This window comes from Sylvia atricapilla, chromosome 3 (genome assembly GCF_009819655.1).
Source record: "Sylvia atricapilla isolate bSylAtr1 chromosome 3, bSylAtr1.pri, whole genome shotgun sequence".
Lineage (NCBI taxonomy): Eukaryota > Metazoa > Chordata > Aves > Passeriformes > Sylviidae > Sylvia > Sylvia atricapilla.
In genome coordinates, this window is record NC_089142.1 from 101,232,650 (window position 1) to 101,256,920 (window position 24,271).

Consider the following 24,271-nt stretch of genomic DNA (forward strand, 5'->3'; position numbering starts at 1 on the left):
GCACATCTAAATGTTTGGATTTTACAATATGTTGTCCTTTATAAGCTATTCCCAGAGGTTAATTAGGCTGTGAAGAGATTTGAAGAGAAATGAAGAGATTTACAAGAGTCTCTGACCCTGGCAGTGGAAATGGGAAGCACTTCTGCTGACTGGGAGGGATCCATGCTCATCTCCTAGGAGGAATGAGCACGCCAGAGGCCATTGTCCATGGGGTAGCTCTGCTGTGTCAGAGCACTTCAAACTGACCAGAGTCATGGTGACCTGATTCCCAGCTTTCCCATTCAACCTCCTTTGCTCCAGTTTTACTTTTAAGGCCCTTGTCAAATACCAAATAACACTGCCCCTTGCTAAGGCTACTACTGGCCAAAAGTCCTCTTTTAATGTGAGCTGAAGGTTTTCCAGTGCTCAGGGCCATGCTGGGAAAGCAGAGCCCAGGTGTGAGTGGCTAGGGATGTGCCTTTCCCTCCAGGGCAGGTTTTGTTTCAGCACACCTGAAAAACAAGGAGAGAGTGGCAAGGTGTCAGACTGGAGTCACTTGTGTGTGAGGTGGTGCAGGGGTATCCAGGGAACCTAAAACCTGAGGAGCAAATGAGGCAAGCACAGAGGTGGCACAAGCAACCACCCTGGAGTGTCAATGTGACTGTTGTGCCATGGTGGGGGGACAGCAGAGATACCTCTGGCAAACACGAAACTGGACTTTGAATTCCTCCCACAACTTTCAGCTTCTCCCTGCACACTTGGAGGTGTTCCCAAAGTCCTAAACACCATGTTTTCACACTCCAACATGAGCCTTCACATTGTGCTTCTGCAGCAAGGTTTGGGGCTTGCTTTGGCTCACATTCAGCAACAGGTTCAAGCCCCTCACCTGGTCAAAATGTCAGCCTGTCACCTGTGTGTAATTGTATATGTACTTGGAGAGGAGTTGTTGGTTTGTTTTTTTTTAATTTACTAATATGAAAGTTCCTTTTCTGCACAGAGACAGGATTCTGGGTACAAAGTGTTGTGCGCAACCAGAGAGCACAGCATGTTCTTGGACAGGAATGTGCAGGTACATGACTCTGCTCTAAGGAGACTAATTCAGAGCTAGGATTTACCTTGGCATTATTCAGTGCCACCTCACACACAAATTTAACCTCAAGCCTGAGGTTTCCACCTACATTTTTTTAGAGATAAACTGCTTAAAAAATTACAATTTAAAAAAATCTCCTTTTGTTTCTTTTCTTCTTTTTTCATCTTTTTCTCCTGCTTCACGGGTAAATAACCATCCCAAAATGTGTTTGTTTTAGAGACCTGATACATTTCAATGCTGATGTGGCAGATCCCGGGACATTTAAAGAAAGTTTTTCTTCTGCAGAGACAGAGAGGGGCTGTTGGCCCTTTGCAAAGACCTCTTTGCAAGAGTGGGTGTGTGTTGGATGCCAGCAAGAGAAATTCACTCTAAGATTCATATGGAGCAGAGGGGAATTGAAGTGACATGGAATTAAAGAGGTTTAACAAAATGCAGGTGGAGCTTGGCTGCTTTTTGCTGGTGCACAGGAGCAGGGGAATGAACAGTGTGGTGAGAGCTATGTTAGCCTAGGTGGTGTTGAGCTCAGAGAGTGAAGGTTTCTGTCCCCCACATCAGACCAGAGGGATGCCTTCTCATCTTCTCTTCACTGCTGTCTCACAGATCAGTGCCACATTCCATGGGTGTCCCTTTGGTGTCTGTGAGCTGGACAGACATTCAAACAGGATAAAGGGAAAAAATTGCAGTTTAATTCTTTTTTTTACCCACATAAAATTCGGAGTGATAAAGGGAGAAGAAATGTTCATATTCTATGAAGGGGTTCTTCTCCTCCAGAAAAATATGCCACTTATAGAGTGCATTTTTTTCATGGAACAGAAGAAAAACCCCTTCAGCTCTTGGCTTTCCCTTCATGGCTCTTGTGCCTGTATTTTGCAGTCCCTCCAAGTGCATCTAAACCTCTGACTCTGGACGTGGCTCACTCTTTTTCCCTGCTGGCTCCTGGCTTCAGCAAGGGGAGAAAAGGCATTGCACAGGTTTCACTTGGAGGTGTATGGGCAATAGGCAGAGGAGCCTTGGGAACATGGGAGAGCCTCAACCAGAGAAGCCTGTCATCAGCTGAGATGTGTTTCTTCTAAGCCAGAGGCACTTTGTACCTTTTTACTGAATGCTGAAAGTGCACCGTTGTCCTCTACTCATGCTCTGTAGCACTACTATCCCCCCAAACACTTAAATTCTCTGTCTAGGGCCATGCCCTGTGATTTCTCAAAGTTGGGAGCTGTGCTTGTTCCTAGCTTGTTAGGAGAGCCTTCCAAGGCTGTTTTCACTGGGATTAGTTTCCAGATGTTGAGTCAGGCAATGAACATAAACCCTGCTGAGATCATCCACGGGAAGAGTTCCTTTGACAGAGCCAGTGATTGCCCCATCCCAGTCTGCTGGCAGTGGAGCAAGACAGGCTGCACATCCCTGAACTGCTTCAACCCTTCTCAGCTGATTTTCCAAATTCTGATGAAGTTTCTTGCTAACCTTCTGAGTCACATAATTTTGTGTCCAGCCAAACTTTCAACAAAAGCATGAATTTTTCTGAACCTAAAGCAAATTTGGGGATGGGAAGAGGAGGACTCTCCTCCATCCAATATGGATGGATAGGGTCTGGAGGGAAGACATCCCAGGCATTTTTTCCTTGCCCAGATGGAAATGCCCTTTCTTCTAAGCTGTGCGTAGCCCTGGTCCTTCAGCCTCAGCACAAGGACCATGGACACTACACTGCACAGTGAAGGATTAGGTAATTTCCTTCCCTTCTCCTCTGGAAGGTGTTTTGATTAGCATAACGATTGTGTTCCCAAATTAGCTTGCTTTGCCCTCAGGCTTTTCCTGTTACAAGCCTGCCCTGGCACAGGGATAGAGTTTTCCACTGCAGCACCATAGCACACATCTGGACAGACCCAGCCACACTCAGTCCACCAGCTATCCTTTCCGAGTAACCTTAGGCTGATACTGAGGCTACAGAGACCTGATCCTACAGCCCTGCATGACCCTACAGGTCACCAGTGCATGGAAAACCCCAAACAGCCCAAAATGGTTTTTTGAGGTTTGGGGAGACTGTGGTATGTTCTGGATGGAGACCAGCAGCAGAGAGGACACAGGTGCTGTCATCTGTCAGCGTGCTCCCTGTCATCATGGCAGAGGGAATGTTAACTTCTGGTAAAGGCTGAGGTGTACATCCCTGTAGGAATTCTGGAAACTTAGATTTTGGTATATAGTGATATGTGTGAAGCAATGTGGAGGATTTGGGGCATTGTCTAGGTTCTTCTTCACCTTCTTCTTCATGGTTTTTGGTGGTTTTCTAATTGGGTGAAAGGAGTCTGCATTGCAGGCCTTGGGTGGTCATTATTGGGTAAGAAATAGAGACGGTGTAGGTGTCACCTTGTTACTGGACGATTAGCACTTGGAAAGAATTAGAGGCACTTCATTTTGCACCGTGTTAACTAGAGGTACTGCAGAACTCGTGGCTTGTGAGACTGTAATATAGATAAGAATTAATAAACATCCAAGCATGAATGTGAACTTTGTCTCTCACGCCATTAATCCTGACCTTGGCAGAAAAAGAAGCCAAAACTGTTACACATCCCTGGTACCTCAAGCCATCCTAAATGGGTCTGAGCCTGTCCAGCATATCCTCTGCCAGTCACTCACCTGTTCCTGCTTTCCTCCTGCAAGGAACGATTTTCAGCTGGAACAATGCAAAGTTCTGGGAAAGAATTAACAGGAGAATGCGAAATATTTTCCAAGTGCCAACAAGACAGACATACAAACATAGAGAAAATAATCAGGTGCCCCTGATTTAATGGCTCTTGAGTGCCATGGAGGGCAGGAGCTGCTTGCATGAAGCTACTGGTTGGAAGATCTCTTTGGTGTCAAGCTTCATCCACAGAAGATACATCTGGGGGTCTGAAATCAGATGGGTTTAACACTCCTTCATTGCTGGCTGAGCCACAGGGGGTGGTGCAGCTTCACAACCCTCCCTCTGTGGAGGTGAAGCTGTTTAAGTAAAATCTCCCAGAGACCAGGTTTAAGATCTGCTTAAACCATGTCCAGGGAGGGATGGAGGGACAGATGAAGAACATGGATATTTGACCCTACTCCATTACAAATCATGTTTGTCATGCCTTGAGATGGCCCAGAGCCATATTCCACCAATTTCTGATGGGCTTCCACCTGAATGGAAGCTCAGTTATGGCCACAAGGGCAGAAGGAAGGATGCCACGATGAGGCCAGTGGGCAACATGGGAAGTAGGTGGGGAGGAAAGAAAGAGGCTCCCTTCTCAAACCCTTCATCAGCTGATTTAACTCCAAGCTCCTTACCAACCTACTTCTCTAACTTTGACTGTTGGTGGACCCAAAGATGAACTCATTGAACTTTTGGCTTCTTCTGACTGCCTGACTTGCACTCCTCCTGTTAGCACTTAAGGCACCTCACAGAGCAGAGCTGTCAGGACAGGGAAACAGCAGAACAGAGATCTAAGGTGTGAACACCATGAGTGCTCCTGGAAAAGTGTTATTTTACAAACACCCACGGCAAAGCCCAGCTGCTGAGACACAGGGATTTAGTGTCTGCTGGGAACTGGGCTGTCCCACTGGGCTCTGGCTGCTAGCCCACTGACATGGGGTCATCCTGCAAGTCCTGGTTCATATTTCATATTCCAGTGGTATTTTCCAATCCCATGTGTAGTTAGGTGGAAAAACAAGGAGGTCGTGCAGGAGGTACACGTGCTCCAGAAGCAAATGCAGCTGTGGCACAGTGCATTTTCTAAGCCAGGCTTTCGGGCTGTGCCATTGCAGAAATATGGGTGAGGAGGGATTCAGAAGCTCTTGCCACTGTGTCTCTGCACTTTGCTCTGCTGCAGCATCCACCTCTAATTTCCATTCCTGGAGCAGAGCTGCTGCTTATTAAACCCAGACCAGCAAGGGCTTGGCAAAGCATGCAGGCTGGGAGGAACCACCAGGGAGCCAAGGGGAGGCCAGACAGACTGATTCCTTTTTTTATGAAAAAGGAGAGGCTGCTTCCAGAATTTTCAAAAGGATCAAGTGTGAATGTGATGCTGCTTGGAGGATCAGCCTGGCCAGGAGACAACACAGCATCACGTCCACAGAGCAGGCAGCAGCCAAGTCTGGAGCAAGGGGCTGCTCTGCTCTTGTTCCTACCAGCTTTTTGGTACATTTCTGCAGCAGGAAGTATTCCATGGTGTGAGTGAGGGGAGGCAAACACCTCTACTCCTCCACGAGGGCGCCACCAAAACCAGGCAGGGCTCCCTGCCCTCCTGTAAGAAAGCAGGAGCTGTGCCTGTCCATGTGCTCAGCCACAGCCTGGATGTGGATCTCACGGGGATGGCACAAAGCACTTGGTCACAGTCCTGGGTGGCTCCCCAGGCGGGAGTTCATGGTCATCTGCACAAGTGAGCCTGGAGCTTCAGAAGGAGCTGGGCTGCAGGGAACCTCAAGGAGTCCTGCAGACCTTGTAGCAGTGTTTGTTTGATGACTGCTAAAAATACCCCAGCTATGGCTAGGAGTTCAGGATAACTAGTACACTCAGTGGAAAGATTTGGAGCTGTTCCAGGGCTAAACAACAGCTTCTTCACCAACAGCCAAACACTTGTGGATACAAAAATAACTAGAAACTGAAAAACTTGAGGTGGAGCAAGCGATTTTCAAGCTGAACCAAAAAAACCCTTTCTAGTAGTGAAGATGACCATGGAAAAGTGTCAGCACTTTGGTTGTTTTAACAACAGGGTACAGAGATCTCTGGATTTAGGCTGAATTGTGCCTCTGGGCAGGAGTTAGGACAATTTAAGGAGAAATTTGTATTTAAGGAGAATGCCTTCTTTATGAAGGTGAAATCAAATTACGCTAATAATATGTTACCCCAGTGGTCTTGATGAACAGCATATATGCAGAGAGAAACACCATGATGAGTGGTATCCACCTGATGTCTTATAAAGTGAGGGAAGAGATCTAAGAATAGACCACCAGTGACTGTGGGTGCTGGGATGAACACCGTGGAATGAGACAGAGGGCAAGTAAGAGTTTCAGACATCTGTCTACAGACTCCAAACACATCTGGGGAAGGAGCAGAGGGAGTGGTCCCCTGAGCACATCTGTGCCATGTGAGCACATCTGTGCCTGTCCCAGGCTAACATCTCAGCTCTATCTGCCTGAGGTTTCACCCCACACTGTGCATTTCCCCATTGCTCTGTCCTCATTGTTGTTCCATGCTGAAGCAGACACTCAGTTGTTCCTTTGACTGGAGGTGGTGGGAGTGAGCCCAGCTCCCCATGGACCAGGTGCTTGGCTGGAGCTGTGCATGCCAGTCCCTGGAGTACTCAGTGCCTTGCTAAGAGAGCTCGAGAGAGCCCAGCCTCGGGTCTCTCACACCCAGCAGGTATGAGACAGCACCCATAGTCTCCCAAGATGCTCATGTCAAAGCAGGGGGTTGGAAGGGGTGCCTGGCTGCATGCTCCACCACAGACATAGCCAGGAAAATGAGGACTCACAGGGGTTGGGACATCGGTGCTGTTCTGTCCCTGCATTCCTGCACCTAAGTCCTTTGGTTTGAAGAGGGTCTTTGGGGAGTCTAATGAGCCAAGGATCCCAGGTGGACTGAGGCAGGGATGAATCCCAAGCCTTTATTCCTTTGCCTGGAGGTGTCATGGCCATGATGGGTTTTCCCAGCCCAGGTCTTGCTTGAAGTGGGGAACTCTGCCCTGCCCCAAAAGAAAACCCAAAAGAGCCTCCAAGTCCTCATGAATGCTGAGAAGTGTTTGTGCTCATTTCAGGTCCCCTTGCAGAAGCTGTGTTATCGTAACCAGCTGAAATGTTTCCCTATTAGCATATTTTTCCTCTTCTGCCATCACATCAGCCCTCATGAAACAGTCACTTATTCTCCCCTTGCCCTTGTGTCGAGATGTACCAGGCTGCGGGCAGGACCTGCTGCCCTCCCCAGCCTGGCCTCAATAGCTCAGCTTGTTCTCCATGCACGGGATGACAATCCAGTAGCAGCTGATGTAAATCCCAGGAACACCACTGAGAGCAGCCCAAATGATCACCCCCTGAGAAGATCTGGCTGCTGAAATACAATAGTGTTGATGTGCCAAGCCAGGAGGTTGGAAGGTCCCAGCAGCCTGTGCTGTGATGGTGAATTATCACTCCTTCACAAACACTTTTTTAATAGATTCCTTTCTTAGTCCACAGCCAGGGCAGAAGCTTGGTTGTGCACCACAGTGTGGCCAAGGAGAATGCAGAGTAGGGAAAGAGCTGACCCTGAGCTTGGCTGAAGGTATGGAGGCATGGGAGACGTATTTCCACACAAGACCAGACCTTTTGTCTGTTTCGGGATAAAAAGTGTAGCCAATGCCACCTGTGTGTTACAGAGTAGGCACCAAACCTCTGCTCTATCAGACCAACCCTTTTTGCCAGCCCTCACTCTCCTGCTTGGTTGGGTATTGGGGTGTTGATTGGTTTTGGACACAGGTTCCTGGGGAGATGGGGCTGAGATGGTTCTTACATTTTTATTACAGGCTGGCAGGGTGCAGCATCTCCTGAAGATGCTCAGGTCTTCTCCAGTGGTTCAGCCTAGTGGTTGGTTCTGATGTGAAGGGAGTCCCTTCTGACCCACTTCCAGATAGAAAAACTCCCTCTGGCATGAACAGACAGATAAATCTTGCCATGGGAGGTCACAACCAGGCCAGGAGAAACACAGAAGGCATGTGCCAAGAGGACAGCCACCATCCTGCATGACACTGGCCATCGTGGACATGGCTTTCTCCCTGTTCTGGGACCTGCAAGCTGGTTATGGGTCAGTCCCAGCGCTGTTTAACCATGCAACCCTGAAAAAACCCTGCAAACCCTGAAAAAAGGCTTCCGCTGGGTCTAGGCATCTTTCGGGTCCAATTTGCTCCCTGGTGCTCACACCCAGCCCTTGAGGAGAGTCGCCAGCGTGGAGCAGCACCTCTACCGCTGGCTGGGAGCACCGTGGCTCCCTCACCCACCCTCTCCCCGCTGTGCCCCAGGAATGACGCCGGCACTCCGGGCAAGGCCAGCGGGCAGCCGCGGCCGGCGCACAGCGATCCCCAGCAGCTGAGCCCGGGGCCAAGCCCCGCAGCCCGGCCGGCGCGGCGGGACGTCGGACGGACAGCAGGACAGCTCGGTTCCCCCGCGGGGAGGGCCCGAGCGCTGCCCCGCCCGGCCCGGCGCGCTGAGTGGGCCCCGCGGCGCGGCACGGAGCGGCGGGCGGGACGCCACGGGGCGGGGCAGGACGCGGCGGCCGAGCCCGGCGAGACAGCGGCGGAAAGTGCCACGACTCCACACGGCCGCGGCGGCAAGGAGGGACCGCGACCCAGCACGGGTGGGTAGGGGCGGCGGCAGCCCTTCCTTCCCTCTGCCCCTTCCCCGGTCGGCGCTTCCGCGATCCCCCTGCGCCCGCCCCGCGCTGCGAGCGGGACCCCCGCCCGGCGCTGCCCCGGCCCCGGCGCTCGGCGCGCTCGGAGCGGGCTGGGACCCCCGAGGCGCGGCCCCGGCGCGGAGCCGTGTCCCGGTGGGAGGGGCGGGGAGCAAGAGGGGTCCCGGCCCGGGGTCCGGTCCGTGCGGCGGGGCCGGGCGGATGAATGGCCCTGAGTGAGCGCGGAATGGCGGCGTGTGCGGGCAGGGCGAGGTCCGGGCCCCGCGCTGCCCCCAGCCCCGAGCGCCGCCGTCTTGCCCCGCCGCCGGCCGGATGACAATTATTAATCTGATTAACCGCGCTTACAGAAGATCCCGTTGCTCGGGCCGCTGTCCCTCCTCTGTTTTTTTTCCCCCTGACTAAGCTCCCCCGTCAAAACTCTGCTGGCACCCGGAGAGCCCGGCAGCACAGAGGCATCGAGCCCATGAGCGGAGACTCCCGCCCACCGTGGGGTCTCTGCAGCCGGGTCACGAACAGTCTTCCCCGCGGGTCTGCCTCGCTCCTCGCCCTGCCGGGGAAGCGGTCCAGCGGAAGAGCGTGTGCTGCACACGTGGCTGAGCGGGATGGCGAAGTGTCTGCGCTTGGAATGCTAGCTCTCACCTTCCTTGAAGCCCCGAATCAGCGGGAAATGGCTGGAAGGAGTTGGGGCTACTTGGGATGTGAGCCGGCTGTGAAATGCCTCTTCAGGCCAAGGAGGGAAGAGAAAATTTTTAACAGCCGCTGCAGCTGTGTTGTGGTGCCGTTACATTCTTCTATATATACATGTATTTTCTGCCTGTTTTCTCACTCCTGGGCTCAAGAAGGGAGCTGGCAGTACTGCTGGCAAGCACAAGCCAGCTGGCTGCTGCTGCCAAAGCTAATGGAGCACTAAGACACATTCAATTAAGTCGAGCTCTAACTGATGATGATGGGCTGATCTGGACTTGCTCCGTGGAGTAGCACATGCTACTCGGAGGCTGGAAGTGCACAGTTACACAGAAAATGTATTTAAACAGAGGCTGCTGGCGATGTGGGCAGGATCTGCTCATGGCATGCAGGCTTTTCTTGTTTGTTTTTAATTTTTGTCTCTCTCTATTGCAACAGGGCGGAGAAAAAGACTCCAGGAGAAGTGATTGTTTTTTATCTGCTGGCAGTGCTGTTGCTTTCTCCTGCTGCTGAGCTGTCCTGCAGTTCATAGGATTAGGCCTCCCAGTTCCTTGTCCTTGCCCTTTCCTTCCTTTTTAAGCTGCTGGGATATGTAGAGCAAGGGGTGCTGCAGGTGCTTCACGGGCATTGCTGTGGGTTATTCAGAGCCTGTGTTTGTGAACCCAGTTCTCTCTCTGCCCTCTGATTTTTCATCACCTCTCCTGCATTGCTCTAAACTGAGATGCCACCTTGACACCATGGCAAAGTGGAAGCCTGGGATTGCAGGGGGGACAGACAGTGTCCTGTTTGCAAAGAGCATCTTTTCCTATCTGCTGTGCCTGCTGACACCAGGAGGAGATAACATGTATTTTCCTTTGGCTGTGGAAAGAAAGAAGGTTTCTGTAGTTACTGCACAACCTGACTCTTCCATTGCTCCTGCCCACCTGTGTGGCCTGAGTGATTTAAACTGGGGTTGGTGGAGGCCTGGGTCTTCATGCTGAATTCCCATGGATTTCATGTGTGCTCACAGAGGGGAGGACAGGCTGAACAGGTGACATGGTTCCAGCCTGGGTTCTGACACAGCTGTCAGTGACAAATGTGACCACAAGACACTGAGCATGGCTCCTGTGCTGTCATGTCACATGTTGGTTGGTTCATCCTGGAAATTGTTTAGTGCTGAAAAACCTGCAAGCCTGAGTGCTTTTCTGGTTCTGCTTCCTTAGGGCGACTTGGACTTTTGCTCAGGTCAAACAGAGGTGGCTGCATGTGCAGGGCAGTGAGGGAGGTCAGGTCTCTTGGGCTGTTACCTGGGATTTTGGGAAGCTTGATAAATAACAAGAAAAAGCCACAGGAGTGGAAGAGTTGGAGCACAGCATTTCAGCCAGCTCCTTTATGTGAGAAGGCCACGTGAAACACCAGTTGTCCATCTTATTCCTGTTCTGTAGGTGGGGAAAAGCTTTACCTGGACAAGCTGTTTTGGGGAAGGAGTTTGTGTATGGAGATATTACATGATTTCTGCTGTTATGGCTGGGAGAGGAGTGGAGGATGCTCCAGAAACTTCATGGAAGTAAATGTGCTCAGTGTTGAATGTGAACTTGATTTTTTTGAGCATGGACTCTGATAACTGCTGGTGTCCACCAACCTCCTGGGCACAAAACTCTCTCCCAAGCAGATGGAAAAATGCCATAATAGGAGTGACATCCTCCCAGAAGGGAGGATCCTGAAGTTTTTGAGACTATTCAATGTGTGGCTATCAAGCTGAACATGTGAGACTACCTTTGATGCCCTATTTTGCCACGTCCTGGTTAAGACTGTCCAGGTGGGAAGCATGGAGGGCTTTCCTGCCAAAGGGCACATGAGCTTGCGAAGGGGATGGTGTCTTGCTGTGCAAATCCAGGAGCAAACTTCCAGCCTTTGGAAGGGCAAAAGTGGCAAGGTCAGGAAATGTCAAAGCAGAGTTCTCTTCCGAGTGCTCACATGGGGGCATAAATGCTTCTGGCATCTCTGCACCAGGAAGTTCCTGTAGAAAGACTTTTCCTTATCCCTCAAGTGCCAAGGCCAGCCTGGATTGATTTAAGCGTGTGTGGCTATCTTTGCACTGTTGGAGAGATGGGCTCTTCCCTGAACAAGTTGGGCTGGTCATGCCGACCACAGGAGGAATCCTACAGGTAGAACTCGCTCCTCCGAGTCAGCACTCGGGCTGCAGGGCACGAGCATTGGGACAGGACCAAGGTTTGCCTTGAGAGTGCTGCTGGCAGTGATTGCTTCCTGGCTGCCACCTCTCACTCCTTCCTATGGATTTTCTGCCTCTCATCTGTCCTTGGGAACAGTGTGGGGTTCCCCTGGTCGAGCAGTGGGAACTTGGATGGCCTCTCTGAGCATCTCAGCTGCTTTCAGGAGCTCTGGCAGCTGCCATGGCTCTTTTGCAGGTCCACAGCTCCTCAGTGCTCCTGGCTGCTTTGTTCTGATATTGCTTTTGGTCTGGAGGGGGTTGTTGGGTTGCTTTTGTTTTGCTAGGGAGGACTTTAGTGCTCATTTACATCCTTATTCTTATCTAGCCCTGGCTTTAAAGCAGGAGGCAAGGTACAGGCAGCCTCGTGCATGGGGCTAGATGAGGCTTTCTGCAAGAAAGAGAGGGTATAGGGCTCTGGAAGGGCTTCTGGGGAGAGTCCTGTGGGGTGAGGTGTGGGGCAGACACATGGCACTGGTGCCATGATGTCACATCCAGCACTGCCATCTCACCCACCTCACCATCCCTGTCTCTGTCCTCTCATCTGTCCTCCATAGTGGAAAGTGGGATTTCTTCCCCCATTCCCATCCTCTGTGGTCTCCCATCAAGCTGCTTTTGAGGGTGGCAGTACCCACAGGTGGGGTTGGAGTGCATTTATCAGCACTTGGGGATGCCCTTTCCCCAAGCTGGAGCAATTGATTTTTATCTAGATTTGAAACTGTGGTACTGTGAGGTCAAGAAGGGTTTACTTTTACAAATATATTGGGATTACTGGGTGACGAATGTAGGTCACCTTGTTCTGCCCCTAAAACAGCCCCTGGGTGCCTAAACTCAACACAAGATTGTGGGTTTCTGTTCTCCAGCCCTACTTTTTGTTTACTGCCAGGGAGAGGGATTTCAGTCCTTTTCACTCTGTGGGTTAGGAATTACCTGTCTGTCCTGGCAGGGACCATCCCAAAGCAATGCTCCCTAGTCAGCAATGACTTGGTACCAGATGTGCTGGGATAGAGTGGGCTGAGGCCATTTAAGCACAAAATGGCCAGAGTAGATGTGAAATAGTGATAAGTGACACCTGTAGTATCAGCTGGGATCTCCAGCGATGCCCTGGGGTAGAAAATTGGCCCTGACAGGGTTGGCTGGTTCCAGCTGGCATGGTGAACCCTCCTGGTTGCCAGCTTCTCTCTCTACTGCTTTACCTGGGGTGCTTGGAGAGGTGGGCAGGGAAGGCTGGGCTGCTGGTTAGAACATCCTTTCTCAGGCAGTTTTGGTGTCTCCACTGGGAGGTTGTGGCTTCTCCCAGCTCTGTACCCCCTGCTTGGGTGCTGGAGATGAGTTTTTACTGCACTGTCCCCACCTCGAGCAGCTTTGATATGCAGGTTCAAGTCTGCTGCTCCAGCTCTTGGAAAGGAAAGGCTTCCGAGGTGTCTCATTGCAAGCACTGAGGTTTGAAAAGATGCTGATCTGCTTAGCTTTATTATTATTTTTGCCTCTTCCCTTCCCAGCCTCTCCCTCCCTCCTCAAATACAACCCCTTAAAGAGGAAATTCAGTAATGTCAGCAGTTAAGCGTGGGCATTAGAACTCCTGGTAGCTGAGGACTTTGTGCATTTTACTCATTCTGTTTTGATTAACAATTATGAGGAACCACAGCCATGGCAACTCCTGGAAAGTGTCCCTTCCCAGGTTCTAGGGGATTCTGTCTCCCAGCATCTGGGGGATTGTGAGCCACCTCAGAGCCATGTGGAAGTGATGCCCTGGTGGATGAAAGGTGGATGGGCCAGCAAAAGTTTGCTTTGAAACCAGTATAGGTTCAAATAGCCATTAAGAGGAGTGAAGATAGCAGCATCTTTCCCCAGGTGTCGCTGAACCCTACTCGCCAGACAGAGCAGCCAATGTGGCCTCTGCTGCTTTTCAGCTGCAGTGTACAGCTGGCAAAGGAAAGAGGGAAGGGCTGCAGCAAAGCTTTCTCCTCCCAGCGTGATATTTTATTCCAGAGATGACACCTGGATGTGCATCTGGATGCAGTGAAAAAGCCAGGTGCTCCAGAGAAAGCTCAGATTTTGGCGAACCTGCTCCCAGCGGTCTGAAAGTGGGTTCTCTTACTGCTGCAGGTATGTCTTAGGGTCCTAGAAAACCACCCCATTGGACATAGAATGAGACTCCTGGCTGTCTCTGATTGCATCCCTGGTTTTTAATTTCTTCTCTTCAGTTCTTCTGGAGATGAAATTTAGTCACTGAGGTACAACTGGACCCCTGTGCATGGGCAGTGTAGCAGAAGAGCACAAACTTGGAGGTGTGCAGGCAGGTCAACCTGAGCTATGTGAATCTGGAGTGTTCATCTTCCCAGAGCACCGTGCCATTGGAAAGCACACATGTCCATGTGAAGATACTGCTCATATAAGCCATTGCATTTATTTCCTTCCCTCCTGCCCCTAACTGTTGTCCTGGTGTCTTGCAGGCACAGAAAGGTGAGACAGGATGGACGTGTACGACCCTCAGACGCTGGGTGTTATGGTCTTCGGAGGCTTCATGGTGATCTCAGCCATTGGGATCTTCCTGGTGTCCACTTTCTCGATGAAGGAGACATCTTATGAGGAAGCCTTGGCGAAGCAACGCAAGGAGCTTGAGAAGATCCAGCAGCAGAAATTAGAAAAGAAGAAGAAAGAGAAAACAGTTGAGAAAAAAGGAAAAGCTAAGAAAAAGGAAGAGAAACCAAATGGAAAGATCCCAGAGCAGCAGCTTACTCAGGAAGTGATGGACCCTCCCAAGGAGGTGGTTTCTGAGCCTTTTGTGGTGCCTGAGCCTGTAACAGTTGAGACTCCAATTGCAGCGGTGGCAGTTGTCCCCCAGGAAAAGGAGAAGCCTGTTCCATCACCTAAGGAAAAGAGGAAGAAGGAGAAGAAGGTGGCAAAGGTAGAGCCTGCTCCTAGCCCGGTGTTGGCTCCATCCCCTGTCAGCATCCCCAAAAGTTCTCCTGTCCGGGAGGTGGCCCCTAAGGAGGTGCCTGTTGTGGCAGTGCCCCCAGTTGGCACTCAGCAAAGTGCTCCAGTCATCAGCTCTGTCACCATTAAGAAAACTGAGGCTCTTCCAGCCCAGGAGGATCAGAAGCATGACGGACCTGCCAAGAAAAAGGCTGCATCCAAGAAGAAGAGCGAGCCAGGTAAGGCCAAGTTCGTTTGTCTATCTCCCTTTGGTCCAGCACACAGGTGTTGGAGAGTTTCAGGTTCCTCTGGGATTTGCTGTTGTGTTGTGTGATCTGCACATGGCAATGAATGAGAGGTGCATGTCCCTGTCCTGGGAGAGGGACAGCTGCCACGGTGCTACACATCTGGGTGGAAAGCCAGGATGTGGTGTTTTCCCCATAGAACTCTGGCTGTTGAAAGTACAGAGGAGCTCTCCCACACTTCTTCATGGAGCTGGGTCACTCCTCCTTCACCTCCTCCTTTGCTGGAGGTGAAGAAGGATTCTTCAAGCAGGGAGGATTGATGGAGTTTTATACTGCAGGAGATTGATCATAGAGTAATTAGAGGGAAGTGACTTTGAGTCTCTCACAGTGAAGGGAAAACTTGCCCATCATCAGTCGTGCCTTACTTAATTTAATCAGAGATGGAAGAGGTCAGGTGGTCCTGAACTCTGCAGAGTATAAAAGGGTCTAGGGGCGGAAAAATCAGCTCTCTAGCTGGATTCTTGCCTCTCATTGTACCACTGGGGACAGTTTGGGATTTATTTTTGGTTAAGTGATAATTATAGGCACTAAAAATGTGAGTGCTTTCAGACCTGTGGAAGGGTTCCCATGTGGACACGTGAGAGAAATCTCTCAGGTGTTCTCAGAGATGTCATTCATGTGTATAGGTTTCATTTCTTTCTTTCTTTACCAGAAAAATCCCCAACCCACCAAACTAAAAGACATCCCTTCTTGTTGCCCTTCTGCAGCACATCCAAACCTGCTGTGCAGCCTGGCAGTTTCCACACCCATGTTTTGGAAGAGAGCCTGCTACTCAGCAGGACATTTGCAGCTGCTTGGTTTCAGAGATGGGTTAAACCCCTTGAATCTGCCCTTCTGAGGGAAGGATTTTACTAAAGGCCATCTCCACATGGTGATGTGGTTTGGAACGATTGGACAAGCTGCTCCTGGAGGGTATTGAGGGGTGGTGTTGGGGGAGCTGGAGGTGACTGGTTTGTTGTGTGCACCCATGTGAAAAACACAGCCATAAATCCAAGCTGTAGCAGCTGAGGGAATGTGGCTGGGAGATGAACTTTCAGCAGTTGTTAAGTTGGGAGATTTTTGGGTGCTCCCAACTTAGATTCTCTTGGGTATGAAGTGCCAGTCCTGAAAGTCAAGAGTGATGTCTTAGCTGCTCCTGTGGGATTTTGCAAAGATTTTGGCAGGATTTGTGCCATGAAGCCAACTGCAGCTTGACCAACATGTTTTGAGCAGCTGTGGTCTCTCCTCCTCAAATGCAAAGGAACAAATTATCCTGTGGCAGATAAAATTGGGTGTTCAAAGTGTTCAAGGACACATCCTCAGCGCTGAAACAGATGGCAAAACTGACAGGAATGGCTTGGGATATTTTTGTCCTGTGACTCCACCTGCAGAGGGGCGGAATTCCACTTGGTGTGTCCCCGCACGCAGCAGGACTGATCCAGGGGATGCCGTGTGCTGTCCTGCAGCCCTGCAGTTGCCAGCACGAGTAAAATGTGAGTCAGGCCTCGGGGCCTGGTTGCACAAGGGGGTGGAGCTGCCCCAGCTGCGCTGCTGGGAAGTGGCTGTGGCTGGGGACACAGACGTGGCTGGGGACACAGACGTGGCTGCTGCCAGGGCTTGGCCCTGCCGTGCCAAATGGATCTACCAGAGATCACTTAGCAGTTACTGTCACTGGCCAAACAGACTCGACTTCGGGAAAACGAATTTATTCCCCTTTAAAATAGATGAGAAACAGAGGGGGTTTTTTAGAAATTAAAATAATGCCTTTCCCCCCGCCCTTATTCCCAGGCTCAACTTCACTTCTTCCCTCGTGACTCCTCTATCTCCCATCCTTGAGTGGTACCAGAGGATGCAGACTGTGGTCAGTTTGTTACGGCCCCTCTCTGCAGTTCTTTCCTTCTCACAGCTATCCCCTGCTCCAGTGTGGGGCCTTCCATGGGCTGCAGTCCTTCAGGAGGAACCTGTTCCAGCATGGGGTCTGTTCTCTAGAGGACAATCTCTGCTGCAACACCTGCAGCACCTCCTCCTCCTTCTTTGAACCTTGATGCTTGGGGCATCCAAAGCTTTGTATTCATGAGACTCTGGTGTTAATGACTTGAGGGGCTCTGGAGCTACTGGACACCTATCTGCTTTTCCTTCTGTGGTCTTCTAGGAAAATGACCTCACTGGGCCATAGATAAATGCAGGAACCCCTAAACCACTGCCTGCCACCCTCTGTGTACTGTGACCATGTGCACAGAGGGCCTATAACAGCATCATGGTCCCTGATGCTCCGTGGCTTTCCCAGGTTAGCAGGGAAAGGGTTGGAGTCATGTTGTTCTCTTAGCAGAGGGCTGGAACAAACTTGGCTGGTGAAAGGTGGGAGATGACATTGCTGTCACTAGCACCACTGCATGGAGTGACATCTTTCAGCAAGGTTGAATTTTGATGTGGTCCAGCTTATAATGCCTGACATGTTTGAGCCCCCTGGCATTGGCAAAGCACTCCCAGCTCCTGCTGAGAATCTCAGTTTGGTAGAGGGTGATGGCAGGTGCTGAGACCACTTGTTGAGCCAGGCAGTGGTGACAGCTGACTCAAGGAGCATGTGTGTGGTGTCATCTCCAGCACTTTTCCTACTCTTCTACTCAGAGAGGTACCAAATGTGACTATGGAAATCTGCGTGGATGATAGTTTGAGATGGCAGCTATGGGGTTGAAGCCAGCTGAGATGATACAATAGTTCTGCCGTTGTCCCCAGAAGTCCCAATCCCTCCTCTCTCCTCCCTAGCACCTACGGATTCAGATGGGGCCCTGTACCTACCCTACAAGACACTCGTGTCCACCGTCAGCAGCATGGTGTTCAGTGAGGGGGAGGCCCAGCAGCTCATCGAGATCCTGACAGAAAAAGCAGGAATCATCCAGGACACCTGGCACATGGTAGGTAGGGCTCTGCCACAGCTCTGCTGCGCCTCAGGAAGTGCAAGGGGAGGGAAGTCACCCCATTTTCAGGCTGGCCCTGAGGGTGTCTTGGAGAACAGAGCTGAATTTTCCCCTGAAGTAGAGGGCAGGATGTCGCATGTGTGGGGTAGAGGGGATGGGTCTGAAGGTGGTAGTCCCCACTGATGTGCCACCCCCCATACTGGCAGGCCACGCAGAAGGGTGACCCGGTTGCTGTCCTGAAACGCCAGCTGGAGGAGAAGGAGAAGCAGCTCTCTGCTGAGCAGGAGGATTCAGCTGCTGCCAGGAGCAAACTGCGGGAGCTGAGCAAGGTAAGCCCTGTGTGGCCCTCCTGGCATCCCCAGTGTGGCCTCTGCTCATGGTGGCTCTCCATGAGCCTCCTGCTCGCCACATCTCAGCCCCTTGATGGGGCTCTTTGGATCCTTCATCTGTTGGCTGTTTTCCTCCCAAAAAGGGGAGGAGATCCTCTCTTGGGTCTGCTCCAGTTTGGGGAGGTGCCAGCCCAGAGAACCACAGGGCAGTGTCCATTGGCAGCCATGGAAATACAGGGGAAAACCCTTTCTGTAAGAGATTGCAGCTCTCTTCTTCAGGGAGAAAAGCAAATCCTTCCTCAAATCCTAGCCCCCCTGAGCCGAGATGGTGCCTTTGTAAAGAATATGATCCTATCCCTTCCCTGACTCAGCCCCCTGCTCCACCTCTTTTTGGGTGTTGAAGGCAGAAGAGATCCCTGCCATACTGAACTTGTGGAAGTCAAGTCCATCTGCTTAATTTTTCTGCTTTGCTTCAAACGTTGTGTGATGTTACTTATCCTGGGGGAGGAAAATAAAATTCCAGGCTGTCTTCCTCCTTTCTCTTACCTGGCCCAACATGGAACAACAGTGGCATCCAGTGGCCACAGAGCCCAAAACAAAATGCAGGAGGAAATATAAGTGCTAAAGGTACCTGGGCATGGGAGCAGCAATGAAAGGGCTAAACTTTGTAGTCTGCTGAGCAAGGAGGTCACATCCTCTTAAAATGGGGAAAGCTGTGCTCTGAGGACTAACTGGGGGTCTCCTATCCTGGAAGGAGCTGGCAGCTGAGCGGGCCAAGGCAGTGGCTGTGGAGGGCAAGCTGAAGGAGCAGCTGCTGACCCGTGAGCGGGAGATCCTGGCAGTGCAGGCGAGGATGCAGGCCAGCTACCAGGACCACGTCAGCGAGACCCAGCAGCTCCAGGGCAAGGTGAACCCCAGGCTGTGCTCTGCACCTGCCTCCTTCCTCTGCCAGATGGCTGCTGGTGGCAGAAGTGTGACCTTTTGGAGAAGGCTGAGCTGTGGGAGGGGCAAGAGCCTTGGGGAAGGGCAATACTCTGCAGTGCTCCTGGGCTGTGGTGCCCAAGTTCCCCCCAAACCCCTTTAAAGCCGCCCTAAACACCCCTTAAACTCCCCCAAACCCTTTCCTGCACCACTTCAGGTCCCCTCACACCCTCTAAGACCCATTAAATACCCCCTAAATGCTCCAAATACCCCCCTCCCAACTCCTTTTAAGTCCCCTCCAAAGCTCTTTGGAGAAGAGGCATGTTGGAGCATCTTCATGGAATGTCATACTCCTCAGGGCTGTCAGCATGAGCAGGCACTCCCCTGCACTGCAAGTCCGTCCTGCTTATCCTGTGGGCTTCACCAGGGGCAGCAAAAGAGCTGGTGGTGGCATTAACCCCTTTTGGGCTCCTCTAGATCCAGACCCTGCAGGAACAGCTGGAGAATGGCCCCAACACACAGCTGGCTCGCCTGCAGCAGGAGAACTCCATCCTGAGAGATGCCCTCAACCAGGCTACCAGTCAGATGGAAAGCAAGTAAGACTGGGGAGAGGGGCAGAGCCTGGGGCTGCCCTCTGCCAGACCTTGGCTTGGCTGCCCCCTTTCCCAAAGGTGCTTCTACAGACCTCAAGTAGCTGGAGGTAGAGGAGGGAATGAGGGAGGAAGAGCTTGCCAAATGGTTTTTGGGAGTGCACCAGGAGAAAAAAGGATGTTCTTTCCAAGTGAAAGGTCAAGGAATCCCTCTCTCCTTTAGGGTCACCTGTGTTGGTGTCAGAACCAGCAGGCAGTGGAGAAGGAGAGGTGGATCAGAAAGCACTGTGGTGTTTTTCCCCGATAGGGAAGCTCATACTCTCAAACTTGAGAGGAAATGCAGCTGGCTCTTTGATGGGAGTGATGCTGCAGAGAACAGAGCCCAGCCCAGGGTGTGCAGAACAAATAGGAGCTAGGTAGAAGAATTTCACACTCCTTTTCATGGACAGTCTGAAATGATTGGTGATTAACAGCAGACAAATAATTACAGAATGGACTCCAGCTGTAGTGCTTTCTCTTGTGTCTGAGAACACAGATCCATGTGTTCTCTACTTCATAGGAAAGGAATGTCTCCTGTGACTAAAATAGGACTTTTTAAAAGTAATTTGTTGGCTCTTTCTACCCCCGTCCCTGAAGGACGAGGAGTGTCCTAGAAACCGGCAAACAAAGTTCACCATTTCAAGTTCTGTATCAGGCCCACAGGAGGATGTGTTTCTCCCAGCCAACACCAGAGAGGCTTGGCTGGTCTGTGGGCTGAAGTAACCCTGCTTCTGTTGCTGCAGGCAAAATGCTGAGCTGGCCAAGTTGAGGCAGGAGTGCAGCAAGCTGATGAAAGAGCTGTGTGAGAAGTCGGAGATGCTGCAGCAAGAGGAGCAGCAGAGGAAGAGCTGGGAGATCAAAGCAGCAACCTCAGAGAAGCGAATTGAGCAGCTGCAGGTCAGTCAGGCGCCAGCAAACCCTTTCCCCTTGCAGAGATGGGTGGCTAAATGGCAGGGGATCCATGCACATGGCCGTGGGAAGGCCTAGGAGGGAAGTGAAATGTCCATGGTTGGGAAGGAAGCTGCCTGGCAGGCTTCCTAATTGCTCTCTCCCCCGTTAGCTTGTCACATTCCATGTGCCCCTTGTGTAGCATCACCATCAGAGCCCAGGGGGCAGGATGCCCTGGTTGAAGCCGTTCTTCTGCAGGTGCTCTCTCTCTCAAACTCAGATGGTTTGAAGCTTGTTGCTCTCTCTCCCTGGGGTAGGAGATGGAGCTTGTGGTGTTTTTGGTTGCCAGCAGGGAATGGCTGGGTTTGGAGTTTTTAGGGTTGTTGAAAGGACACTTCCCAAGCAGAGCCTCTGAGCACACAAAGGTGTGTTGCTGGCAGGCAGGCTGTACTCACAAAGGGAAGAGCATCTTCTTGGGATGTTGACATCACTCCTTTTGGGATCCTGCTGGGATGTTGCTAAAGCTGGGTGCTGGGAGCATTAATCCCAGTGAGGGGTGCTCCTCAAGAATATGCTGTGGCCTTTGAATTGCTCTGGCCTCTTCAAGAAGGGGCTGTGGTGGAGGAGACCTTTAATCTGCAAATGCAAAATAGTTTTGTAGTGGAGTTCCTAGAGCAAGGGGCCTTCCACATCCTTGTTCTTAATTTTTTGTGTGCCTGAGGATGTGGCTCTTTTTTTGGTGGGCTGCTTTCGGCTCCTGCTGCTTTTGCAGGTGAGGAGCAAGGAGGGTGATGTGAGCACACAGCTGGGTGTGAAGGCAGGAGCTGCCTCCCTGGCTCAAAGCAGGAGCTCCTAGACATACTTCTGGGAGAACTTCAGGGCTGTCAGCTTCCTGCACACCTTAATGCTGATTAAATAAATCACACTAGCTGGAAGACTCCAAAATCAGGGGTGTCCTTGAGGTGCTAGGGAGAATGTGTTCCACACTAACACTTGGAGCTCAGAGCTGAGGATATTGAGTCAAATCCTCAAAAACCAGAGCAGTTCTGCTTTCCTGGTGGTGCTGAAAGCATGCCTTGGACAGAGACAGGCCTGCTGGTTTACGTTTTCCTGTCCCCACCATGCAAAGCAATTTTTTTCCCTCTGCAAGGGTGCCACTTGTACCTGTAGAGCTGCAACTCATCCTCCTCCTCCTTTGACTTCCCCCTAAAAATGCCTGCCCTGGCCAGGCCATCTTCCTACCTGCTTTCTATGATGGAAAATAAAAAGTATTCCCTGACCCAAATTGCACAGAAAATTCCTCCACGTGGAAACGTGGTTGGATGTCTCTGTTCTGCAAAGCCCTGTGCCAGCACCTCTCCCTGCTGGGCTGAGGTGGTTTGAACCAGGGCTCTAAGAGGTTTTTCAGAGCTCTCCAGAAGAGAAGATGGCCATGAAATTGGCCCAGGACTGAGACATTAGGCCGTTGTCTACTTCCCAATGTGAGGGCTGGAATGGGATGAAATGTGAGCACAACGCTGGGTGCTTCGTGCTCAGGGGGAGCTTGGCCGGAGGATGAATTTAATCTCCCAAAACACAGCTTAAAAATAAGATTATGTGACACATGAAACTGCATCAAACTGCCTGGGGTGTCTGTCCTGCTCCAGGAAACGTTCTCTTTCTGCTCTGCAGGCTTACCAACGGGAGGCAGAGGTCATGCTGCAGAAGAGGCTGGATGAGGTCAGCGATGAGCTCCGCAAAACCCAGAGCAGCTACAAGAGCCTGTTGGCAGATGCAGAAAAGACCAAAGGGCAGCAGCAGAGCATTGCTGGTGAGGAACTGAGATCAGCATGAGGAGGACTGTAGGGCAGACTGGAGACTTTGAGAGCTTGGAGGATCCAGTTGGGGCAGGACAAGTAGATCCAGGGATGAGTTAGGCTGCCTGGTGTTGGTGTGAGCAAGACATGGGCTGGTCTGTGCTTCTGTCCCAGGATGTTACTCCAATGCCTTTCTCCTGTGCTGTCTTGCATCCCTGCCTGCCCTTTCTGTGCCTTCTCAAAGCATCCGCGGCTAAGGCTTCTTTGGCTAAGATCCTGTGTAGACAGAGCAGGGTGGGGAGTTCTCAGGTTTGTTTGCACCTGCCCTACTGTGTTTGTCACCCTTCCCTCCAACAGAACTGCAGGCCAAGCTGTTGAGCTCTGAGGCAGAGGTTAAAAGTAAGCTGCTGGAGTTGGACAGTATGAAAGGGAAACTGCAGGATGCCAGCTCGGAGAATACAAAGCTTCTGGAGAGGATCAAGTCCATTGAAGCTCTGCTGGAGGCAGGGCAGATGCAGGAGGCAGAAAAAGACAGACACCTGCAGGTTGTGTGCTCATTTAAGTGGGATGGGAGGAGGGGAGTAGGTCACACTGCTTACATAATCCCTGAGTTGTCTTTGCTCTGGGATCCTCTCTGGGATGCCACAGAAAGGGCTGACCTGTATCATATGCCTGGGGCAGGTAATTCAAAGTGCTTTCTCTCTTCCAGGCAGCCAATGAAGCAGAAATGAAGCAGCTGCAGTCAAGGTGGGTCCAGGTGCACATCTTGCAGTGGCACCTCCAGCTTGCTGTCCATATGTCTCAGGCTTCCTTGAGCACTGAGCCTGTGGCTGAGGGCTTTCTGCCTTCCAGGCAGGCTTGGGACTGCCCAGCTGAGAAGTCAAGGTCAATCCTGGCCAACAGTGCTGTTTAAAATACTAATTGGCCCTGGTGCTGGCAGCATGTAACAGCCAGTCTATCTTGAAGCAGGACTGAATTGCTGGCAAGCACGTGAAGTCTGACCACTCCTACAGAACGGGAGGTTCTGCTGTTGGTGCTGGGTGTGGGATGTCTCTGGTCCAAGTCCCTGCTCAAGGCTGGGCCAGCCAGAGGAAGTTTTTTAAGATGTTTCCAGGTATCTCCAGGGATGGAGATTCGCCCCCACTCTGGGTCCCTATTCCAGTGTTTGATAACCTCTTCCTCCACCCCCCAGCACAGAAAGGTTTCCTGGCACTTAACTGGGGTTTCCCATGTCATGAGCGCTGCCTCTTGTTCCTTGTTCGTGTGCTGGGTACCTCCAGGAAGGCCCAGGCTCTGCATGGGGGACGATTTCTCAGATGCCCCCATTGCCAGCAAGCATCCAGCATCCCTCTAAAGGAAGGCAGCTGTTGAGTTGTCCTGAGACCCCAAGAGACTTGTGTAGTTCTTCTCAAGGACCTGAACCTTGATTTGCTCAAACTGAGGGTTGCTTCAGGGCAGATGGGGGATCTGAGGGTCTCGAGGAAACCTGCAGCTTTCTGCTGTCTGGTTGGCAGCCCTGATTTAGGATTTCTCAAGATAGCAGGATGATACTTTGAAAATGCAGACCTGTGGGCTCTCTCAGCCTGATGAGCTGTGGATAGGAGCTTTTTTAGTCTCAACTGTGTGAGCCAGAATTCCTGGCCTTCGCATCAGGTTGTTTCTTCCTCTTTTGTGTGTGTAGAGCCAGCCAGTTACTTGATTGATTTTTATTGCTGGTAAGAAAACCACATCCCACTCCAGTATTGCCATGGTTGTGGTTTTTAGTCCTGCTCCCTCTTCCTCCTGCTGTGTGTAGATCCCAGAGCAGATCAGGATAGGAAGGGCTGTGGTCTCCATCTCGGGAGCTTGCTGCCCATGAGGGAGGTGACTCTCAGGCTCACTCCTGCATCCTGCCCTTCCAGACTCCAGGAGAAGACAAACCAGCTCTCAGCCTTGGAAAGGGAGGCCACACAGCTGCGGGAGGCAGTGGAGCAACAGAAGGTGAAAAACAATGTACGTGAGTGACAGACAACCCATTGTGGTCACCTAGTGATGGCTCCAGGGTGTGGCCAGAGGCTCTTCCAGCCGCACAGAGCCCTGGAGGCATTGCCTCATCTGCCAGAGAGCAGGCCTGGCAGGCTGTGCAGCTGGAGCTGATGGGCTGCCTGAGGTGACATGTCTGTCCCTTGTTCTCTTGGGAGGTTTAGGACCTGGTAAGAGAGAGACATCCTACCCTGGTAGGGCCAAGGCAATCTC

General features: G+C 51.5%; 2 protein-coding genes across 6 annotated transcripts in view; one reads left to right on the forward strand and one right to left on the reverse strand.

Moving 5' to 3' along the window:
* Positions 1 to 24,271, forward strand: part of RRBP1 (ribosome binding protein 1) — a 63,953-nt gene that overhangs the window by 32,459 nt on the left and 7,223 nt on the right. For 2 of the 5 annotated variants that reach the window (XM_066316404.1, XM_066316407.1), the window contains exons 1-11: positions 8,277 to 8,405; positions 13,809 to 14,510; positions 17,322 to 17,470; positions 17,680 to 17,802; positions 18,557 to 18,709; positions 19,201 to 19,319; positions 20,096 to 20,249; positions 21,912 to 22,050; positions 22,394 to 22,581; positions 22,746 to 22,783; positions 23,938 to 24,028. In XM_066316404.1, the coding sequence (XP_066172501.1) occupies positions 13,829 to 14,510; positions 17,322 to 17,470; positions 17,680 to 17,802; positions 18,557 to 18,709; positions 19,201 to 19,319; positions 20,096 to 20,249; positions 21,912 to 22,050; positions 22,394 to 22,581; positions 22,746 to 22,783; positions 23,938 to 24,028 (1,836 nt within the window). In that variant the 5' untranslated portion in view covers positions 8,277 to 8,405; positions 13,809 to 13,828. Of the gene's footprint in view, positions 1 to 8,275; positions 8,406 to 13,808; positions 14,511 to 17,321; positions 17,471 to 17,679; positions 17,803 to 18,556; positions 18,710 to 19,200; positions 19,320 to 20,095; positions 20,250 to 21,911; positions 22,051 to 22,393; positions 22,582 to 22,745; positions 22,784 to 23,937; positions 24,029 to 24,271 lie in introns of those variants that run through there. The other 3 variants (XM_066316408.1, XM_066316406.1, XM_066316405.1) reach the window with 3 other exon arrangements.
* The window catches only part of EIF4A3 (eukaryotic translation initiation factor 4A3), a 359,684-nt gene continuing 342,448 nt past the window's right edge, over positions 7,036 to 24,271 (reverse strand). The window contains exon 13 of the mRNA XM_066316419.1: positions 7,036 to 7,046. The gene's annotated coding sequence lies outside the window, so the exon portion shown is untranslated. The remainder of the gene's footprint in view (positions 7,047 to 24,271) is intronic.